At 36.2% G+C, this 24241-nt stretch overlaps 1 protein-coding gene across 19 annotated transcripts in view; it reads left to right on the top strand.

Moving 5' to 3' along the window:
* The window catches only part of col13a1 (collagen, type XIII, alpha 1), a 167006-nt gene that overhangs the window by 111412 nt on the left and 31353 nt on the right, over positions 1 to 24241 (top strand). For 7 of the 19 annotated variants that reach the window (XR_003675658.1, XM_028469099.1, XM_028469094.1 and 4 more), the window contains 18 exons: positions 543 to 605; positions 4432 to 4506; positions 5429 to 5470; positions 5553 to 5570; positions 5639 to 5665; positions 5772 to 5816; positions 14662 to 14715; positions 15207 to 15284; positions 16030 to 16056; positions 16143 to 16178; positions 16283 to 16339; positions 16436 to 16459; positions 18593 to 18637; positions 18991 to 19035; positions 19782 to 19916; positions 22843 to 22914; positions 22985 to 23026; positions 23100 to 23141. Coding sequence is in view for 18 of the 19 variants with exons in the window: in XM_028469099.1 (XP_028324900.1) it covers positions 543 to 605; positions 4432 to 4506; positions 5429 to 5470; positions 5553 to 5570; positions 5639 to 5665; positions 5772 to 5816; positions 14662 to 14715; positions 15207 to 15284; positions 16030 to 16056; positions 16143 to 16178; positions 16283 to 16339; positions 16436 to 16459; positions 18593 to 18637; positions 18991 to 19035; positions 19782 to 19916; positions 22843 to 22914; positions 22985 to 23026; positions 23100 to 23141 (927 nt within the window). In the remaining variant the exon portion in view is untranslated. Of the gene's footprint in view, positions 1 to 164; positions 207 to 539; positions 606 to 4431; positions 4507 to 5428; positions 5471 to 5552; positions 5571 to 5638; positions 5666 to 5771; positions 5817 to 14661; positions 14716 to 15206; positions 15285 to 16029; positions 16057 to 16142; positions 16179 to 16282; positions 16340 to 16435; positions 16460 to 18592; positions 18638 to 18990; positions 19036 to 19781; positions 19917 to 22842; positions 22915 to 22984; positions 23027 to 23099; positions 23142 to 24241 lie in introns of all 19 variants that reach the window. The other 12 variants (XM_028469107.1, XM_028469104.1, XM_028469105.1 and 9 more) reach the window with 7 other exon arrangements.

Below are 24241 nucleotides of genomic sequence, written 5' to 3'. Positions count from 1 at the left end.
TTAGACCGTTAAAAACACGATCTGACGGTGAAACTATTGTTTCTACCTTGGTGCGTGCCAACATTGGACAGGTGTGTTTCCACTGAGAGTAGATAAGTTCCTGGGCAGACTGATGTGAGGGCAGGAAGCTGATGTACTTTGCTAAGCCTGTATCATCTCAACAGAAGCGGCGTATTGTACAGCCCTGTGTTGGACGTGTGGCCACAGTAAGTGTGTGTTTCTCTAACGCTACATGTCTCTCTTTGTGGCAGGACTGGTTCCACCTTTGCTCGTTGTGTTCTTGTTCTGTCAGGGCCCGCGGGCTCATTGATGTACTGTTAGAGGCGTGTACATCAACCGGCCCGTGGTTGGCCCTGCTAGCGTCTCCATCTGACTGGACTCCTATTTTCTGGCACTAGAACTCTAATTTCTTTGCATCTTCTTCTCTTTCTCCCTGTCCCCCCTCCCTCTCTGATTCTCTTGGTTCCTCCCCTCCTGATGACCTTTCCCCTGTGACCTTTGTGCCCTACGGGCCACCTGTGCTTTCTGACTCCCTCCAGCAGATGTTGCCCATCACAGTGCGCAACATGCCCTCAATAAGCCCTCTAATCCTAAAACGCCTAAAGGTACAACTCTCTCTACCCACTACTCGTCCCCCCCACCCCCCCCTTTTACCTGCAGATAGAATGCCCCTCCTCCCCCAGCTTTCTCTGCTGTGGTTGACTAATTATCGGCTTTTTTCAGCTTCTGAATGTTGCTTCATATTTCTTAATTTACTACTAAACTCAATCAAATCTAAACCGTATCTGTTAATGGTTTGTTTGAATGGAACTGTAAGTAAAACATTATATATTATATGACTAATCACTTTATTTACTGCACTAACTGATTATTACTTATGATGGCATATTAGGGCCACATACATTTAAAAAAGAAAAAAAAACCTGACCACCTCGAGATTAAAGTCGTAGTATTTTAAGAATAAAGTTGTCATTTTATATGAATAAAATGATTTTTTTTTAATAAAATCATATTTTCAGGAAAAAAAACTTAATTTTATGAGAATAAAATGATTCGTAATATTTTGAGAATTAATTAATCGTAATTTTGCCCAGTAAAATTATGTTTTGAGCATAAAATCGTAATATTATGAGGATCAAGCCGTCTCTTAATAAAACTTAATGGTACAGCACTCAGAATTCTTTGTTGATATTATTTTATTAAAATACAACTTTATTCTCATAAAAATACAACTTTATTCTTGAAATAATAATCCCACTTTAATCTTGCAGTGCCTATAGGTTTTATTTTAATTTTAATCTGGCCCTAATACACAGTCGTAATGAGTAAGAAAAGCCTGATGTGTGGGTTAAAAGGAAGAAAACAAAAGCTGTCATTTATAGTCTTTTGGTTTCAAATACATTAAAATACAAATGTGAAACCACATCCATACTTTGTGTGTTGAAATCATAAAACATACATTATTTAATGTTATTAAATGTTGAACACCACTCCATCCATCAATTCATCAAGATCTACATAGAAATAGTGTCTAGAAGCTAAATCACATCTGGACACATTTTGCTTTTGATGACTGAATGAAAACATAAAAGCACACATAGACGTTCACATGGTTATTCCCAAAACTCAGACGATTATTAGAAAATCACAAAATGACTCAGAACACACAATTATAGAAAAAACCCACAAAAGGATGACAAAAATACAGAAATTTACAACAATAATTCACAAAATCTCTCCAAAAACACATAAGAAGTATATATTCAACTAAACCAGACACTCATAGACAACTGCAACTGTTCACAAATACACAAACATGACACATACAAACATACAATAATACACAAAAGGACAATAAAAATTTACTCCCAAAACACAGAAGATGACGAAAAAAATGCATGTAAATGACTTCAAAAATGAATGACTCAGAACACACAAAATTACAGGAAAAACCGACAAAAACACAACAAGAATTGACAAATTTACAACAATAATACACAAAATTACAAAAGGACAACAAAAATACACATATTTGACTCTAGCTGTGTCAGTGCTATGAGGAGTTCCAGAGAAACAGGAAGTGTGAGAATACGAGGTTGTTTGTAAAAGGCAAAGGATTATAATTGTAGTTGCATAGTTGGTAATTAATTACAATTATGACGGAATTATAATTGTAATCAGAATTGAAAAAATATGTTGCTGTTGTAATTGAATTGCAGTTGAGTTCAGATAATTGACTTTGTAATTGTAATTGTCATGGAAATTCTATAAAAACTCTTTTACAATTGAATTAAACGTAAACCTAACTATGTTACAGTTCTATGCTTCCTTTGTTTCTTATCTACTTGTTTGTTCTCTTCACAATCATTTACCATTAAAATAAATATAAATCTGTGAGTATAGTGACATAAAAAAGTCTCAGACGTCCACACCATAAATATTAATACCAATATATTCATTGATTATGAATCCTAACAAGGTAATCAATAGATGATAAACTAATTAGATGATAGATAATATTTTTTAGTGTATTTTTATTTTACAGATGATTATAGACATGGGTCAAACTGACCCGTTAGCATTAGAGATGCTAACAGAAAGCTAACACAAGAAGAAGGTTACATTTAATAGGGCTTATTTATTAAAAGATCAGTAATTGGAATTAATTAATTAAAATTTTATTTGTATTTGGAAAAAAATGTCAGTCAATATAATCATAATTGAGTTGTAATTGAAAATCGATAATTGGAGACGTAATTGTAATTAAAAAAAGGAATTGAACTTGTATTTGGTTTTGTTTTTCTATTAGAGATTAGTCATTTATTTAAACACTAAAGAAATATTTATATCAATTAGCCTCACATTTACCGTCTAATGACGGACATACGTACATCAGTCTGACATATGTTTACCTCTCCTGATACAAAACCAGTAGAAAACTAAATAATGCGTTATTGTCCTCTTTTCCAACAATTACACTCATGTTTTAAACAATTAAAGTCACAGTTTAGCAGAAATTCTGTCTTTGGGAAAAAATCACACAAAGACAAAGGAACAGCCTGAAAACAAAAATCACTAACGTTAGCTTTATTTAACGTTATGAGGCCCATTTACCAGCATCGTGCCGTGTGCTTTTGTACATTTTCTTCCTAAACAAAGTTTTCTTCATCAATAATATTAAGCCTCTGATTTTTCATGATCGCGAAAGACAAACGGAAAAAAAAAACCTTTTGAAAAGCAACTGGCAATATTGTTTTAATTCATCATTATCTCACATTGCCACCATATGTTTCCACTGTAAAACACATAGGCTAATGTTAGCTTTAGCATGTGACGTCAAACATAAAACTACTGAAAAGAAAGTCATTTTTATTAGATTAAAGTCTCAATATTTTGTGATTAAAGAAGTAATATTACAAGAATAAAGTCGGAATTTCATTACATTAAAGACTTAATATTTTGAGATTAAAGTTGTGATATTTTGAGAATAAAGTCATAATTTAATAAGAATAGTCTTAATTTTATTATATTGAAGTCGCAATATTTCGTGATTAAAGATGTAATATTTCAAGAATAAAGTTGTAATTTTATTAGATTAAATTTGTAATATTTTGAGAATAAAGTCATAATTTAATGAGAAGAAAGTTGTAATTTTATTAGATTAAAGACTTAATGTTTTGAGATTAAAGTCGTAATATTATGTGAATAGTCATCATTTAATGAGAATAAAGTTGTAATTCAATTATTTTGAAATCGCATTATATAGTGATTAAAGACGTAATATTTTAAGAATTAAGTCCTAATTTTATTAGATTAAATTTGTAATATTTTGAGATTAAAGTTGTAATATTTTGAGAATAAAGTCATAATTTAATGAGAGAAAGTCATATTTTGTGATTGAAGAATTATTATTTCAAGGATAAAGTTGTAATTTTGTTAGATTGAAGACTTAAATGTTGCAAGATTAAAGTCGTAATATTTTGTGAATAGTCATCATTTAATGAGAATAAAGTTGTAATTTTAATATACTGTTCACATTATTTTGTGATTAAAGACGTAATATTTGATAATAAAGTCAATATTTAATGAGAATAAAGTCATAATTTAATGAGAATAAAGTCATAATTTAATGAGAATAAAGTTGCAATTTTATAAGAATATTACGACTTCATTCTCTAAATATTACGACATTAATCTTAAAATGTTATGACTTTAATCTCATAAAATTACACTTTCATTAAGATACGACTTTATTCTCGTAAAAACATTCACCACCTACCGTATAGTGACGATCCACCAGAACGGAGAATCAGAGGCTGTAATTAACACTTCACACAACAACCACCCCTGAGGAGTTAGCCAGTAACCCTTTGAATCCCAATGAACAGAAGCTTGAGCTGTGATGATAGTTGGTAACTCAAGGTCTCTCAGCAGGGTGAACCTGGACTGCAAGGACCTCCTGGACCCCCAGGGGCCCCGGGCTTGAATGGAGCTAATGGACTACCAGTAAGTCACGTTTCTCCTTTATTCTGGAATCAAAGCCTCATAGATCAATAAATCACAGATCAGTTGCTCGGAAAAAAACAAAAAAAAAAACATGTTAGAAGATTGGCAAAGTTTGCCCACAATGCAATGGATACAAGTGAATGAAACGATATTTAGTGGCTCCTGGTTTTTTCCAGTTATCTCTCTCCTAACATTGTATTTTCAGTTCATTAATCAAGATCATTTCTATCATCATTTTGTGGCTTTTGTTGTTTGTTCTTTTTATTATTCAGTATATTTTGCTCCTATTTTGTGTGTTGTTGGTATTATTTAAATTATTCTCTCTCAGCGTGTGTGTTTGTGTGTCGTTTGGTTGTTTCTTGTTTTCCATAAATCGTATATATATATATATATATATATATAGATATATATATATATAGATATATATATCGATGTATATTTTTTCTGTGCATTTATATTTTTTCCATTTTTCGTTTTGATTTTCTTTGAAATACTGTATATTTTTAGATTAATACTATAATACAAGTAAAGAAGTGTAATGTGTGTTGTTTGGTGCCACATGTGGCCCCTGGTCTAACTTTGTGTGGCCCCAAGCCCCCAAAGCAAATACACAAAATGACTCTAAAAACACACAAAACGGAAAAAATACACAAAACACACACAAAAAAAAATCAGACTACAAATATACACAAAGTTACTCAAAAATTACAAATATACACAAAATTACTTAAAAAAAATATGCACTTCACAATACAAAACCTCTTAAATTTAATAATACAAGATTTGGTTTTATTCCAGAGGACTCAAACTTATTCACAAATGAATGCCCTTTAGTTTAGCTTAGCTTAGCTTAGCTTAGCTTAATTTAGTTTAGTTTAATCAGACTAGTAAAGTCATCTTTGTGCTGTTTTTCACTCTTAAGGGCAAACCAGGTGAACCAGGTAAACCAGGAAAAGACCCTCGGGTGAGCGCTTCACTGTAACATTCAATGGTAGTGAACGACTGTTGTTTTTTTCCTCTTTTCTAATGGCTCTGTTTGTCCTCAGCTTTTACCAGGATTAAAGGTAAACTGGTCCAAACAGACCTTCAAACGTTCGAGCCACTAACTAACCAGGCCACTGTTTGTCTGCAGGGTGAACCAGGCGTACCAGGACAAAAGGTGAACCAATATGCAGACGATGTCATGCTCTTTATCAGTCATTGTTTTCCTTTTTTTTAATTAATGACAGTAGTCTCTCTGCTAATATTATTGTGTCCAATCACAGGGTGATCGAGGGGACATGGGTCTACCGGGTCGTGATGGTCCAAAGGTAAGAACTGCTCTGGTCTGTGGGAAATGGTTCTGAAATGGTTCTCAGTTAGCTGCTTCACTCTGAGCATGTGGGACCCAAACCACCATGCATCGTGTCACCATTTAAATTAAACTCCATCCATAGCCACGTCTATTGATTCCATTTTACATTTAATCCAAAAACCAACCAGTCTGTTACATGTGTTTAGCATGTTTCCATTACTCTTGCAAATGAAGAAAATCTAATTAGTTCAATAAAACATGGTAATGGAAACACCTGAATTTAGAAATAACACTTGTTTTATTATTAGCATGAACGATATATATATGTATATGTATATGTATAAATATAATATGAATAAAATGTGTCTGTAGAGACGTGTCAGCAGCATAGAATGTCTGCATAGAGAGTCCTCCTGTTACACTGGATATAAAGACATATTGCATCATTTATATTGATTTTTAATGTAATATTGTCGCCAATCATCTCAACGTCCAAAAATATGTCATAGAAAAAGACTGAAGCAGGACGCGAACCAGTGACTCATCACTTCCAAAACCAGTGTCATAATTCACTACACCATCATAACTTCATAGAGCCGTGATCTACAGATTTAACTGTATAATAATATAAAACAACAATCGAGCCTTAAAAGTGGATTTATTTAAATTATCATCTCATCCTTTATATTATCTACAGGTTTGTATTCAGTGAACTTTACTACAGACGTCAGTAGATGTTTTAATGTAGATCAACCTCTCAGTGTGTTTCACTTAATGATCTACATCTACAATGTTAGAAAGAAAAACTACCATTTGATAAAAAAAAAATAAAAAAACATAAAGCAACACAACATTAGTAATGATGTGAACACGTCTGTGGTGTGTGATTTTACTAATTTCAGAGAAAAGTGTTAAGGTTCATTAAAGTGTTCAGGTGGGCGGAGCCAGGTAGAAACCCAGGGTCCAGTGACCAGGTTTAGTTCACGGACAATGTTGCCATGGTAACATACTCAGAGAAGAACATACCTCACGTTTAGGAATGAGATACTCAGAGTTTCCCTCATTTCAGCCTGAACATACTCAGAGTTTGAACATAACCTACTTTATGGAATAAACCTCTGGTCACATGACCACTTCTCTCTGAGTAAACATGGCGTGGTACGTGTGGACAGAAGAGGAGACCCAGACATTTCTTAGCATTTGCCTTAATAATGATTAGTGCCACATTAGACAGTAGAATATTGATTTATTTTAATTTTTTCCTCTTTATTTTATCTTATTAAAAGTGATATTTCTAAATATTCTACTATGTTCTTTCAAAAGAAAAAAAAATAAAAGAAGACAGTAGAATATTTAGAAATATCACTTTTAATTTGCGAAAAAATTAATGTAATTAATGTAAACTCTTTGATTAAAATCCTGTTTGCAGGTCACACAGTTTGACATCATGTACTTTTATAATAACTTGCAACACTGAAACAAATGACGTATAATAATATAATAATACAATGTTGTGTATTAGTTGTGAATACAGAGCGACATAATGTTTTAGAATGTATTTGAAACATTAATATGGACTGTTTGGCACGTTGTCCTTCAACACTAACACAAACCTTTGTATCAGTGAATGGATGCGTGTGTGAAACAGAGTAACATGCTTTAACCTATGAAGTCTTTATAGAATAGAACACAATAGAATAGAATATGCCTTCATACAGTTTATCACCAGAAGGGTGGTTTTTAAAAAAAGTTCTAGATGTGCTATTGTTGTGGTCAAATGAACGTGTTCTCAGTAAACACATTAATACATTGTATGTTTAGGGACATGTCACTACACATTGTGTCCTCTGCTGTTGTTAGAGCTGATATAACTCAGGCTTTGAGCTGGATTTGAACTTTTTCTGTAATAAATTCAAATGTTTGCTCAAAGAAAAGAGAAATATTTGGTCAATGCTGTCGGATGATTCTGATCATCATGTTCTGGCTCCTCGACGAGGCCTTAATGTCAAAAAGGTGAATGTTTGCTGGTGAAAGTGGAGAACCAAGCTTATTTGGTCAATCTTGGCATATCTGCTGATTCAGAATATCAATGATACCAAGATGTAACTTGAGCTTTTTACCAATTATAAATCTAAATTGCTGCCAAAACAGCACATTTTGGCCAATCTTTAGCATTTTACAAACAAACAGGTGATGTCCAGAGTGTGATAATAATGTCAGTTTATTAGGTCACATTTTAGTCAAATCAATTTGGAATCTCCTTAAAGGTGCAGTCGGTAACTTGGAGGAGAGAGAAGACTTAGCATTAAACTTTCAGATCCCTCCCCCTTCCTCTCCGCTGCTCTCCTGCCCTGCCTCCAACGCCCCTCCCCCAGAGGAGGCTAGCGTGTAAACCACACAACAAAACCGTGAAGGCTGTCAGGTCACTTCATAAACATATCGTCTGCTACTTTCTAATAAAACAACACCAACCAGTAACGTTAGCATTAGTATCGGAAACAAGCTAATGTTAGCATTAGTATCAATAACAAGATAACGTTAGCCGGACTGCAACATCACAGTAATATAAGATGTACTATTGAGTACTAGTGTAACATTTATTAATCAAACATAATGTAAATCAAGCAGGGGTAATTACCTGTCAAGCAGAAAAGTCGTCAACTCTGCGTCAGTTTTGAGTCATTCCAGATCACGGCGTTCCCTCCACCTCTAAAAAAGCCACTCCGATGTTGACTCAGGACTTGTCCCGTGCTCTGTCTAATTCTTTCTTTTTAGCTTTTCTTTATTCTTGCTTCCTCTTTTTACTCGTCATCTTTGCCGTGTAAGCTGTTGATGCTAACGGAGGTATCAGCAGTTGCGAGTATAAGCTAACTGAGGAGGGAGGGGGCGAGAGTTCTGATCGGCAGCTGTCAGACAGTCAATCAAACCCAATCCTGGCTCTGATTGGTTCTTTTTGCTTGGTCGCGGTGGATTCTGGCAATTTGCAGTAGGAGCAGTAGGCGGGACTTAATGAGGCTGATTTTTTTTTTTTTTACAGATTACTAGTTTTATGTAATGCTGACAGTTTTAGCAAAAATGACAAAAAGTCACTTTTATAAGTTACATACTGCACCTTTAAAGTCTGTTACTTTACATTACAGAAACAAACTACATTACAAATAAAAAAATCCCTTCGCAATGCAACATATTGTGCAAAGATAATCATTGATGATATTAACAATAATGTGTGTTCATGCAGACATGTTCACTGGTTGTTTTTACACCCACATAGTGCTGTATACCATAGCTGAGTTTTCCCACATTTGCATCACAAAGTTCTGCAAATCATCTCCAAGCTAACCATGTCCATGTTTTAAATGGTGAATTTGACTATGAAGGACTTTAAATTCAGCTTGGGAACATGAATATTCAGAATCACAATGGTCTAAAACCAACAGGTTTCCTACTTTTAGCCCAATTTGCAGCTAAACGCTAGTTCAGGCAATATTGTAGAGAATCAGGCTGCGTTTAGGAGACATTGGGACTCTGATTTAATCTTGTTTTTTTCAGGTTTTTTTTTTCTTTTTTTAAATTTAGAAGCCACAATATTATGACCATCAACAGAATGAGTGCATGAGCAGCAGACAAACTATCTACTGTTTCTACACTGCAGCAGTCACTAAAAAAGTCATTTGTTCACACCTAAAGCACAGCAGAGCTTTTCTCAGCCTCTGTTCACATCATTCCCTCCACAACTTGTTGACCACCATCACATAGAACGTTCCCCCTGAGATCATCTCAGAATCCTGTTCATTCCTTCTGCTCCTGGTTTTACGAGCACATCAGGAGACTGAGCAGAAAGTCAAACAGAGGACACAGAGCTCCAGGCAGGGATCACACACAGCTCCACCTACAGCTTCATCTACAGCTCCACCCACAGCTCCACCCACAGCTCCACCTACAGCTCCACCTACAGCTCCACCTACAGCTCCACCCACAGCTCCACCCACAGCTCCACCTACAGCTTCATCTAGTTTAGGGTGTAAAGCTCATTTTAGTTCAGTGGCCAAATACGGACCAGTTTATGAGCCAATGTGTATTTAATCATTATTATGCTATAGTTTGCACTTCTACGTACAGATAAATGTCAAAGTAATAAGTGACACATTCATTTTATATGATTTTTTGACACATTTTTTATGTGATTTGTGGAAATTGGATGATCTAAATGATTGTTTCTCAAATGGGGTACGTCTACCCTTAGGGGTACGTGACGGCCCTACAGGGGGTATTGGATGGATAGAGAGAGAGAGAGAGAGAGAGAGAGCGATTAACAAAGGAAAACATTAAAAATATAGGGTTTAATAATGTTTAATTTTATTTAACAATGGTATCACTAAATATTAGCAGCAACTCACAAAACGACAACAAAAACACACAAAATAAGAGAAAAATATACTGAATAATAAAAAGAACAAACAACAACAAAATACACAAAATGACACCAACAATACACACTAAATGAGAGAGAAATACACCAGATCACTACAAAAAACACAAAAATAATAGAGAAACAGACAAAGCGACATAAGAAACAACCAAACGACACCAAAAATACTCACACTGAGAGAGAATAATTTAAATAATACCAACAACACACAAAAACAACCACAAAATACACAAAATGACACCAACAATACATTGAATGATGATAGAAATGATTTTAATTAGAACATGGACTGAAAATATAAAGGTCAGTTTTGTAGAAAACTGTAGAAATAAAACTAAATAATGTTTCATTCAGTTATTTAAAATGTGTGTTATCACTCATTCATTCATCATTATAATCTATAGATGTTTGTACACAGAATTATGAGTAAAATGTTGTAGTCGGACATAAAGGGGTACTTGGATTCAAAAGTAAGAGAAGGGGGGCCTACAACCAAAAAGGTTTGAGAACCTCTGCTCTAAAGGGCCTTGACTTTGACACAAGTGGTCTCATGAATCATCACAGCTCCATCTAGTGGATCACTGTGGATGTTTTCATTATGAATCCTGGCTTCTTCTACCTAAAAAATACAACATGCATTAAGTGCTTCAATATAAGAAATTCAAATTGGATTTAGGCAAAATTAAGAGGCTGGAAACAATTAGAATTTTTGTTTCACAAAATATGCATCTATTGTTAAAGAATACTCATCAATATTAAAACGTTGTCTAAGTTAGGGAGTTTCATTTTGGGGGTATAGGAAACATTGGGTACATTGGGCTTAGTTTATCAGTTGGTTTTATTAAATACAAATTGTTTTGTTTTGTTTGTCTGGGAAAAATTTTTCAGTGAAGCAGTTTATTAATAAATTATTGTTAGATTTTTTAAATCCATGATTGTAATCTTTTCTATTGACAGTGGAGACAGTTGTGGTTTTAGTGGTTGGTGTCCTTATATGGTTTTTTGGTAGAAATACAAAATCTTAAGGAAGTGCTTTGTATGAATCAATAAAGTGTGAATTTTTTAAACGGCCATTTTCAACCATGGAAATATATGTTTCTATATCCTTTAAAAATGCACAAATTGAAGGAATTCTGAGAAGATTCATTCTGGATCCTTTCAAAGAACTAATGCTATTTGTAATCGTAGAAGTTCTTTTTATTTTTCTTCTGCAACTCCTTTGTCCTAGAACTCCTCCTAGTCTATGAATGCAGCACTAATGACACGTATGTCATCTCATAGGGACAATGTTCAGGATGTGCAGTCGACCTTGTTTGGAGCCAAAATGTCAAGGTCAAGGTTGTGCTAAGTGTCAAACAACTAAATTGTCCACATCTCTACCAATATTTATTGTACAAGTTTGATGCTTACATTTCTGAAAAGCTCATTTAAAGTGGAGTATTTTATTCCACTGGACTGAAGCTGTACGACCTACCAGTAAAAAGATCAGAGTTCATGACATCACAAAAAAAAAAAAATATATATATATATATATATATATATATATATATATATATATATATATATATATATATATAATTTTTCCCTATATCTTGGCCACACACTGAGATACAGACTGGTACCATTGAACAACATTTTCTTTCAATGTGTGACCTTGACCTTTGTTCAAGGACATATTTAAGGTCAAGGTCAGTCTTTTGTTTTTCCTGCATTATTACTTTCAATTTCATTTGTAAAGATAAAAACATAAAGGGACATTACTCAACAACAAAATACACACAATAAGATGTCTTTCACATGAATCATTTTATTTGCTCATTTTCAATTGCCAAATACGTATTCACCTAACAAATACAGGTCTTGCCTAGTCTTCTTCCCCTCCTCCTCAATCCATTTAGCTTTTAAGCTAACAAATACCTCTTTTTCTCTTTAAATATACACATTTCATCTAATTTGGGTTAAATATTTAGAAGTTCCTGTTTGTCGTCTTCATTAGGGTTGAGTTTATTGCATTAACATTTAATCGTTTGATAATCTCTAAATCTTTTATTAAAAATAAATTTAAAAAAAATCACTGAATTAGATAGTAAATTGCCATATTTTATATTCTTGAAAAACTGATAATTCTTCTAGTTTTATATAATTAGTAGTGTTGACAGTAAACACAGTAAGTTCTGCTATTGTGGAGCAGTAGAGAAATCAAAGCTAAAGTTTTAGCAAAGCCATGAACCACTGGTCCAATCTGGATTTATATTAGGAGGTAAACCACGAGAATTGAAATATGACTTTGTTTAAATGTCTTCGACATCACTTAGGTTAATGTTGTTGCAAAAAGTTATGAAAAGTGTTGTTTTGATGACTTGCAGAGAATCTGGAAGGAAATGTATCATGGTCTAATGTAAGACATTATAGGTTGAGTGCATTGTTTTAATCTTATCTCAATGTAATTCTTCAAACAGGTTTTTAGGTTTTCAGTGCTAATGTTGTGACCATAAATGTTGATTAAAAAGAATTTGAAATCATCAAGGGTAAAGATAAGTATCAACCAGTGACTCTTATCATCTGACCCTTAACGTTGTTCAGGGGATGGCGATCCCTACTGATCTTAAAGTACCGAGATTAGACGTCTTTGGTCCTGACTTATGGTTGGAAAGAATGTTTCAGGGCTTTTTGGTTTCAATGAAATTCAAAGGGTTTCGGATGATTTTAAAGCCCTGCTCCCTTTTTGAGAGGATTTCTGTTCAACATTTAAACAAACATGGATCCCTACACCATACATTTGGATATTTCAAAGTATTGATTATTGTTAAAATGGATTCAAACAACTAACAATTTTAGGTTTAAAGTTGAAATTAAAACAAATGTGTGCCGGGTGGGAGTGAAGCCCACTTGGGCTTAAACAAAGCTCCACACCTGAGCAGATTGATGAACATCACAGTATATGCCAAGAAGCAGGAAGCAACACAGTCACAGTAGTTTAGATTATTGACGAAGCAATTCTGACATTTGCTTCTAAACACATTAAATAGGTCATAAATGTATTAATTCAAACATGTAAAAATCCATTTATAATTTATCATGTAATTGTGGAGCTTGGATTCACAAACTGTGTTTCAAATTTCTGTGTTCAGGATTTAATGGCGTAGCCATCATTAGCATTAACCCAACCCTGCTGCTGAAGCACACCAAACTTCTGCGGCCTCCAGCAGGCACAATTCAGCCCCTAGCCAAAAACAAACACATTTTCAGACTCAGGGGAATAAAACGCGTCCGCTGGTGCCACATTTTCAATGAAATTAGCATTTATACACCACAATATAGTTTTTTGCCTCTAGCGGGCACAGTTCTGACTCTACCCGTGAGGGATGCACATATTCAAACTCGGGAGGACCAGACCTTTCCACTGACACTTTTTTCACACTGCTCTCTCTCATAGGGTGAGGGTTAATACAAGGAGGCGGCGCCCTCTCCACTCGTGGTTGGGTTCCAGCGCCTTTAACTGACACGCCCCTAGCATTTAAGAGCAGAGAGAAGTGCTTGTTTTAACATGATTTTGAGACCTAATTTTATATACTTAATGATTTTTTTCATCTTTCAAATGTGTCTCAGTGGTCAATGACACATGTTTCTGTGGTGTGACAAACTCATAACACACATTTATTTCTGCTTTACACAGACTTTTAATGTTTTTTAAAGAAGACATTGACCTGAGAGGTGGTGTAATTCATTCCAAAGCTTCGGGTCATAAACCCCGCCTCCTCAATGATAACAGATGGGATGTGGGTCAAACTGTAAAGTTAAAATACTCGTCACATCATTTATTACCAACTTAAACTCTGTGATCATTAGTTATTATCACTCTACATTGTGTTCAAGTGCTCATTTTTCTGTGAACTTTGTTTTAAATAAGTTATTTATGACGATGATTGACAGCCGCGGATCTTGCGTTGCTCTCTTTGTGAATAACAGTTAACAGAAAACCGAGACGCCATTAAACTTGATATTAGAGTGTAAATATATAGTGGATTTGTACTAATCTCTATGATCTGAACAAGATGTTGGTAGAATATCCAGTGGGAAAGACACATATGTTCTTGGCGTAGCACAGCTGCGTAAGTCATCAGGGCAGTACGCTAAATGGGCGGGGTGTGTTACCAGGGCTCCTCCCACTGGACCCTACTGCGCAGACTCTGGTTCCAAAATTGCAAGATGGAAGCACCATATTTTGGCTTCAAGAACATTGCGCTACAGTGCACGCCCACTGATATGAACTTATGAATCAATAAGCTTGTTTGATAGGCATTTACTTAAAGTGTGAGCTTTGATTTCCTGCTTCAGCACAACCTGGATTTTAAGGCCAGTTTTTAAGCAGCATATGAAATGTTCTGAAGGTCATACAGTCTGTATGTACTGTGTTTCCTCTACTGCAAAGGGCCAGGCTGGCATTCCTGGTACCGCTGGCATCCCTGGCAAGAGGGGCTATAGGGTAGGCCTCAGTGGAACCAAGCTCCTCATTGGTTCTCCATCTCATCCTAAACCTGCATTAAAACGCTCTCTGATTGGTGTGGTTAATGTTGATAAATCACCTCTAATACAAGTTTCATTCTCTTTGTTTGGCTTCGTCTGCTGATAAATATTCCAAAGGAATGACGGTGTAGTTTGATGTGGACAAGGAGGGCTTTTCTGATTGGCCACTCCTTAGGAAACAAATCTGTGTTAAAGTTAAATTACTTTTAGACTTTCTTTAAAACAAAATGATGCATCATTGGTTTACATTGTTAACTAATGCTGTTATTAGCTACTAACGTTTAAACCAAGAGTATGGAGCATGAACATTTAGATTAACACAGGTGTAAATGTAGTTCACTGCTCATTGTTGTGGTGTTCACTGGTGCTAACACGCATGCAGTGGTTTTGTCACATTATTGTTAAATTGTCTGTCGTTATTAAGTTTTTATATTTTTATATCTTTGGTAGGGCGAGAAAGGCGAGCCAAGCATTGAGTCAAAAGGCATGAAAGGAGAGCCAGGATCAGCAGGAGAGCCAGGTCCTAAGGTGAGTGCTTCTTTTGCGGTACATGGGCTGATAACGCAATTATTCTTTAGAATATGTGTCTGAATATTCCCTCCTATCTCCTTTCCTATCCACTAGAAGTGTTTAAGTGGTGGCCATGATAAGGAGTGTTCCAATTCTCTAAAAACTAAGGAAAGGAGGCTCAATGCTTCCTTTATGGCCTTCTTTAGCCTAGGAAACACTGATGCATCCTTTACCAAAGGAGACCATATAATGATGACCCACAATTCATTTCAGCGACAACACATAAAGGGACGTGTGCACCCGAGCGCTTACGGAAACTCGCTAAGACTGAAAACAGACACTGTCGTTCAAAAATATTTGGTATCAGAGACATTTTTATCCACATTATGTTTTACATTCAAACCTTGTGATATTTAACATTATATCAGTGGTTAGAGGGCCTGGGGAAAGTGGTAGAAATGTGCTTTTAGGAAATGCGTAGTTTTATCACCACGGCAGACGTTACTAACCTTTTTATTATTATTATTATTATTATTATTATTATTATTATTATTATTATTATTATTATTATTATTATTATTACATCACCTAGTGGAAGTGCGTCTGTGACCTCATCCACAGGGTTAAGGAAAAGTGGATAGGAAAGGAGCTAGGAGGGACTATTAGGACACAACCTAGGTCGAGAACATCAGGTGTTGATGTTTGTGATAAACTATCCATTTCACTGGAACTTCTCAAATTGTGAGTTGGATTTCATCTGCAGGGGGACAAAGGTTACCATGGAGAAAAGGTAGGCCTGATAAATGATTTCTTTATAAATGATTACTGATCAGATCCGTTTATGGACCATGAGCTAAAATGGTCTTTCATTTTCAGGGGGAAGTTGGCCCTGAAGGACCTGCAGGACCAAGAGTAAGTCCCGCCCCCTGACAAAGTGACAACACACAGCCTATTTCACATACTCACACAAAGACGGGTTTAAGTTATCTGAGCTGACCAAAGACTTCACATTACAGGGTCCTCCAGGCCCAACCGGAGAGCCCGGAAAAGCTGAACTTCAAAGCACAGAAAATGTAAGACTTTTATTCATTGTATCATCTTTTTTTAGAAACAATGTTTTCCAGTAAAGCAAATGTAAAGTTATTGTTTTATTTCTTCTTCTGTTACAGGATATCCACAACATACCTGTAATGGTAGGTTTCCACACGTGTAGTCGCACTAATTACACGAGTCTCTGCACAAGTTCTTCTGCCTAAAGCAGAGACGGACGTCTTTTATCACAGTGGGCGGCAGCGTTAGCGTCAATTACATTTTTCAATTACAATGACGTTTTCAATTACAATTAAATTACGATTACAGTGACTAGAATTTTTCCAGTTATTTTTTTATCCTCAGAAAGTCAATTACAATAATCACAATTACTAAGCCTAAAATAAATAATAAAAAAGTTAACCATCCTCTTGTGTTAGCTTTCTGTTAGCATCTCTAATGCTAACAGGTCTTAAATCAACTGTAAAATACACTAAAAACTAATATCTATCATGTAATTTATTTCCTATCTATTGATTACCTTGTTAGGCTTCATAATCAATGAATATATAGGTTTTAATATTCTTGGTGTGGACGTCTGAGCCTTTTTTTTGTCAGTATACGCATATATTTCTATATTGTTAAATAAGGTAAAAAGTGGGAAAGCTTAATATGAAACATATTTTAATAATTATTAACTACAACTGTGTAGAACTGTAAGTTTTGCATTTAAATATAACTGACAATTTTTCTACAATTTTTATGGCAATTACAATTAAAAAGTAAATTTCCTAAACTCAATTACAATTTACTTACGATTATGACAGCAAAAGGTTTTTTAAATTACAATTACAAATACAATTACACCATACTTGTGATCAATTGACAATTATGCAATTACAATTAGAATTGACCCCAACCCTGGTGGGTGGGGCCAAAAACAGGTGATTGTGTCTGATCTGATTGTCACATGATCAACATTCATGAATGCATTAACACAGGAAACAACAAATGCTTTGTGTGCTTTTATTATCATGTTTTGTGTGTTTTCTTTATGTGTATTTTAGTGTGTGTTTTAAGTAAGGTTCTTTTTTTCAGATACAGATTCAGAAAACTTTATTTATTCCCGAGGGGCAACAAGAAGCACGAAAGACAATAACATATCGTATGAGGGGACAGGTACGGGAGTACTGGGGGCAGCCACAGCAGAGCAGCGCTCCATTTCTTAGATGAGAAATATGAAACAATGGGTAGGAAGAAGAGGTAAAACAGGCAAAAACCAAACTGGGCCCCTGTAGAGAGGGGCGGAGTTTGGGATCATAAAAAAACTCCTCAACAAACATTTCAACAAAAAACAACAAACACAACGTTCAATTCAATACAACAGCACGTTAGCACAGGCAATGGGTCTTTAGGATGGGTAGTTCACAGGTCAGCCACAGGATGGCACTGCCCTTACGGCTCGCCTCCTGCTGCCTCTGCAGGGAGGGGGCCGGAGGAGACGGTGAAAAAACAGGTTGTGTGTGTGAATGTGGGAGTGAGAATGTTAGTATGAGATAAGCCTGTTTACTGAGACTCTGCTATAGTCTCTCATAGTTCTCCAGCCAATGATGTGGGACGGCGTTGCCGTAGAAATAACCTCAAGAGTTCGTTAGCCGAGCCAGATCGCAGATGTTCATGGAAGTAAGGGAAAGGTCAGAGCTTCGAATCAACATCCATCCATGGAGAGTGTGGAGAAAAAAACAGACGTTGACAGGCTGTTCTCAGGGGGCCGAATGAGATAAGAGAAGATGTTTTCAGATGGGCTAGCCATAACATGACTGCCAGCCATATTGTTCCTGGTCATTCGATCAATAATCCAATAATGTGGCCATTACCTTTGAGACGAACTCTCCACTCTTAAAGTTCATCGCGGTGGAATCCATCAGAGTTCTGAGAGTTCGGCCTCTTCCATCGATGACAAGCAGCTTCCAATATTGCTGCCAACGCAATCCGAATTTTTGCGATAAATCAGGAAAATTCCAGATCCAGTCAGCAGAAGACCGTTATCAGAATTCCAATCTGGGGGTGGGCGTCTTCCACGTCCTCAGGACTTACGGACTCTCCCACTGTTCGTCCTCCTTGTTGAGAAATTTGACCAAAAGCGAAGAAAGACCAGCTGATCAATAAAATGATTTAGATTTTGTGTGTTTTTCAGGGCATGTTGTGTTTATTTGTTTAGTATGATTAAAACTATGACAGAAAATAGGCTTTTAGCTCAAATTTGACTCATTAATGTGACAACCTTTTCCCATCAGGGTCCTCCTGGATTACCCGGACCTCCAGGACTCCCTGGTTCCAAGGTTGGTAATACTTTTTAAGAATATTATCATCAGATATTTGGATGTGATTACATAGCTCCTTCAGGGAAATTACATGACATTAGAAAGAATAGTAACACTTTGCTTGAAATTTTATACATATTTCTTTCAATATTTGTTCACTAAATTATGACAACTTTTGGAGCTATGTTGGCATTTTTTGAGTTAGGTAGATATTGGACGTTTTCTATGATTATTGGTATGAAGGAAGTTGATTAGTGTTATATTATAACAACTATTAAACCACCTTCACGTGCACGTGGGAGTGCATGAGGTTTCTGTTTAGGGTCAGAGCTAATCAATAAGTAAGAGGTAATACCTTCATGTTTCCTCAGGGTGAAGTGGGTTTACCAGGTGCTCCGGGGCTGGATGGGGAAAAGGTAATGCTGTGTTCTCTGATGCGTTAATCTCTGTTGAAAACATTCCTATCAAACATTTATAATCCATAAAGATTGGACCTTAATTGATTGGTTTCCTCCAGGGTTGGGGACAATTTTAATTGTAATCATGTAATTGATAATTAATTACAATTATGGCATAATTATGATTGTAACCGAAATTGAAAACAACTGTTGCTGTTGTAGTCATAACTGAATTGTAATTGAGTTCAGATAATTGACTTTGTAATTGTAATTGGCATTAACATTTATTAAAAACTGTCATTTACAATGTAATTAAAACACAATCCTGGTAAACTTCTATCTATCACACATAGTTAATAATTATTAAATATGTTTCAAATCAACTTTTCCCACTACCTGTCACTTCTCTACAGGATCATTTTAACATTGAAATAATAAATAATATCAATCTATATTTTTATAAATCTATAGAAACACTTTGGGCATGTGTATGAAGCCCTCATCGACCTTTATTATGTTTAAAGTACAGAAAAGTTAATTTAGCATAAAATGGGCTCTTTAATAACGGTTATTTATTAAAGGATCAATAATTCCGATTAATTATAATTGAACTTCAGTAATTGAGAACATAAATGTAATTGACTTTCAGGGGAAAATAATTGTCATTGGTAAAATTGCTAGTCACCCTAATCATAATTTAGTTGTAATTGAACAGGAGTAATTGAAGATGTAATTGTACTTGGTGTTACACCCAATGTTTAAAGGGACCCAGAGGAAAACCTGGAGAGCCTGGTCCTGCAGGCCCAGTTGGTCCTCAGGGACCCAGAGGAGAGAGTGGCATCATTGGTTTCCAAGGACCAAAGGGCGACAAGGGAGATGTTGGACAGTCTGGATCACCTGTAAGTAACTTCTCCAACCAGGCAGTAGATGATTCAGTGAGTAGTGAGTACTCAGACAGGGTCCCCACGGTCATCAAATTCCTGGAAAAGTTATGGAATTTAAAAAAAAAAAACATTTTCCAGTCTTGAAAAGTCATGGAATAATTTCACTGTTTTAGAAAAGTTTTGGAAAGATAGCTTATTTTATTTTAATAGTTGGTCACATTTGGCCCGCCAAAGTAAATGTACAAAACAACAGAAAAATATACAAAACAAGAGCAAGAATACAAAAAGAAACACACACAAAGAATGTCAACGTTGCAGGAAAATACACTAAAGGACAAGAGAAAAATTCACAACATACTCTAAAAACTATAAAAATGAACAAAACAATAACAGTAATACACAAAATTACTCAGAAAAATATACAAAATTACATTAAATGACAACAAAAGTACAACAAAAGACAAGAAAAACATGAAAAATAACTCAACAGCACTAACAAATAAAGCAAAATGACAACAGAAATACACAATAATGACTCCAAAAAATGCAAAATGTCAGCACAAATAAACAATATGACTCAAAAAACATATATTTTACAGGAAAAATACACAAAAGGACTACAGAAATGCACAAAATGCCTCACAACGAGCAAGACAACAACAAACATACACAGAATGACAGAAAAACACAAAATGACTGTAAAAACTCTTTGTTGTTTCCTGTATTAATGCTCAGATTGGTCATTATTCTAAATGCTGACATGAATGTTGATCATGTGACCCTCTGACCTAATAACACATTTTTGTGGCCCTGCTGTGATAATAGTTGCGTACCTCTGCTATAACACCTACCACGTCACCGGCGACACATCCTTAATGCACACATTCAACTTACGTTCCCTCCTTTGTAGAAAAGCTCACAAATAAATCACTTCGTCTTGTGAGTGTTATACAATGGCCTGTTTTTCACATTTAGGAACTTGGAAACTTTGTTTTTTTTTTTTAATTGTGAATAGTTGTATACATACTACATTTTATATATTTGTTGAAAAAAATCTGTTATTCATGTGAACTTTCATTGTTTTCTTCCTAATAAATCTCAAATCTCCAAGCTTGGGTCCTCTACCAGAGGCCTGGGAGCTTGAGGGTTCTGCGCAGTATCTTTGCTGTTCCTAGAACTGCACTTTTCTGGACCGAGATGTCTGATGTATTCCGAGGTACTTGTGACTGTCCTCAATGTCTGCTATTGTTCCTTCTGGGGGTGAGACCCCTTCTGTGTGGACTACCTTCCCTCTCTTAGTCACCATCCGATCACATTTCTCTAGTCTGAATGACATCCCAATGTCTGCACTGTATATCCGGGTGGTATGGATCAGTGAGTCGATGTCTCGCTCATTCTTAGCGTACAGCTTGATGTCATCCATGTAGAGGAGGTGACTGATGGTGGCCCCGTTCCTGAGTCGGTATCCATAGCCAGTCTTGTTGATTATTTGGCTGAGGGGGTTCAGACCTATGCAGAACAGCAGTGGGGACAGGGCGTCTCCTTGGAATATGCCACATTTGATGGAGACTTGTGCAAGTGGCTTGTCATTGGCTTCAAGGGTGGTTTTCCACAGCCTCATCGAGTTTGCAATGAAGGCTCTTAGAGTCCTGTTGATGTTGTATAGCTCCAGGCATTCAATGATCCAAGTATGTGGCATTGAGTCGTAGGCCTTCTTGTAATCAACCCAGGCAGTGCTCAGGTTAGTATGTCGAGTTCTGCAGTCTCGAGCGACTGTTCTGTCTACCAGGAGCTGGTGTTTAGCACCTCTGGTATTTTTACCGATTCCCTTCTGAGCTGTGCTCATGTATTGATCCATGTGCCCGCTTATCTTAGCCGCTATGGTGCCGGACATGAGCTTCCACGTTGTGGAGAGGCAGGTTATTGGGCGATAGTTGGATGGGACTGTACCCTTTGAGGGATCAGGATTGTGCGCCTTTCGGTTAACCATTCAGGGTGGTTCCCATCTCTCAGCAGCTGGTTCATTTGTGCTGCCAAGCACTCATGGAGTGCCGTGAGTTTCTTAAGCCAGTAGGCGTGTATCATATATATATATATATATATATATATATATATATATATATACACAATGCGTTATGATAGATAAGTTATGGACACAACTTACATTTCCTGTGGCATGTTTTTGCTACCACGCTGTCAGACCTACGTTACACTGGAAAGGCACGAGAATGATTTCATTTGTGGTTATTTTTTTCAAGGTCCTTTTCTCATGTATTTTTTAACAAACATAATCAATAAATCATTGCTATGTGTTCTAATAAACAATATCAGATGTATTATACATAAACTATTATTTCTTATAGACTAGTTGTCCATTTAAATACTTTGACACTCAGTCTTATAAACATTCACCACGACAACCCAACAAAATTCTGCCAAACAGAATTAAAAACTAAAGTGCAGGAAAAGTAAAGAGAACTAATATGTGCTGAAACAAATTACACATTTTTTAGGTAAATCAAATTCCCAATAAACACAAAATAAACAAGTGTATGTTCTTCATAAACATTAAAAAGGAAACGAAACTGGGTGGGGTTATGGTTTCCAAGCAACGGACCAGAACTTTTTTCAAAATTGCAGCTTTTGCGGTTAGGAAATGTCGTTTTATCATATCGCGATATTATCGCATATGCAATTAATCGTTAAAGGCACGCTCATTTTTAGTAGAATAGATCTTAGTGGTTCAGAACTAAGTCATAGACATTTGGTAAAATATTTAGAAAAAGTTTTGAACTATTATTGTGAAAATAGTGTGGGAACCATGTTCAGAGAAGAGTGTGGGTCAGGGGTCTTTGTTTGAAATATTCTTAATAAAAAGTCCTTTAAATCTCATTAGCTGAACTTTTATTGTGACATCTCTGTCCTCCTCATTGTTGTGTAGGGTTTGGATGGCCCTACGGGGGAGAAGGGGGCGACAGGGTCCCCTGGCCCTATCGGACTACCCGGCTCAATGGTATGTACATCAGTCTAGAGACAGTGTGTCAATGACAAACATTTTCAACATGTGGTTTGTGTTGTCTTAGGGTACAAAGGGTGACCCAGGAGATGGAGCACAGTCAGAGGTGGTAAGTGTTGCTTATGAAATCACACACACATGCACACGTACAGTCCGTGTTTGACAATGAAAATCTCTCCTAGTTCTTCGGACCCCCAGGACCCCCAGGACCAGTTGGCCCAGCAGTGAGTCCAGTATTCCTCTGTAGACGTTTGATTGATTGAAGTGTCCCTGTAGAGAACATCATAGATAAGACTTGAGGTTCATTCAGGTACAAAGTTACCGCTTCACGCACATCGTTTTCCTCCTCAGAATCACTAGAATATCCTCTCTGTATTCCACGCCAGGACGGCCAGTCTTTCTCTGGCTCATGTGGTGCAGAGCAGTGGCGGCTGCTGGTCTTTCATGCAGGGGAAGCTCATTTTCTGCCTACTTCAGAAAATGTATCTGTTTATTTAAATGTGAATTCTAGTAGAATTCACATTTTGTTGTCAACAACTATTTGTAGATTATCACGCACACACGCGCGTAGCTGCTGCGCGCTGGAGTGTGAGTGTTTGGTCAAAAGTCTCACAACACAAGCAGTAACAGTCTCCACAAACACCAAAAACAGACACTAGGTTTGTCAGAAGTTGATTCGCTATGAGAGGATCAGCAAAGTCTCCGTGTCAACACAGAGCAACGGACTGAAATATTTGAAAAACCCGCCTGTGTGCTTACAACGTCATACTCTCTGATTGGCTCATTTCGCTGTCAATCAAAATTGAATTAGCCTGAGACAGATCATCCAATCATCATCCATTATTCCAGCGTCCGGAACAGACAGATCCAGCCCACTGCTCCATAGACCTCCTGTGAAGCCCGGCGTCCGATGGGCGGGACTAAGTGCGTCATAACCGAGCATTTATCCAATGAGCGTCTAGTTTGACTGCAGTGGATCAACCACTAAATCCTCTCCCATTGAAGTCAATTGAAGCTGAACTTCACCACTGTTTATTAACACTGTGACGCTGCGGTAATGAATGAAGAACGTCACGCTGTCACTGTCAGTTTCCTGTTATAAGAAGCTGATTCTGAACTAAACATACATGTGTTCTGTCATATATTTAGTCAATGAAATGTACACACAACACTACATATTTGACCACTGATTTTAGGGGAAGCTGAGGTTCACTTGTAGTCTTAAAGCATCCGCCACTGGTGCAGAGTGATCCACCATGTGTATCAGGATTACAGAAATGATTCCAAACACATCAAAAATGCCTCACACATCTGCAGAAAATAA

Source organism: Gouania willdenowi, chromosome 15 (assembly GCF_900634775.1).
Source record: "Gouania willdenowi chromosome 15, fGouWil2.1, whole genome shotgun sequence".
Taxonomy (NCBI): Eukaryota; Metazoa; Chordata; class Actinopteri; order Blenniiformes; family Gobiesocidae; genus Gouania; species Gouania willdenowi.
The sequence above is the reverse complement of the archived record's forward strand: the minus strand, read 5'-3'. Positions and strand labels throughout refer to the sequence as shown.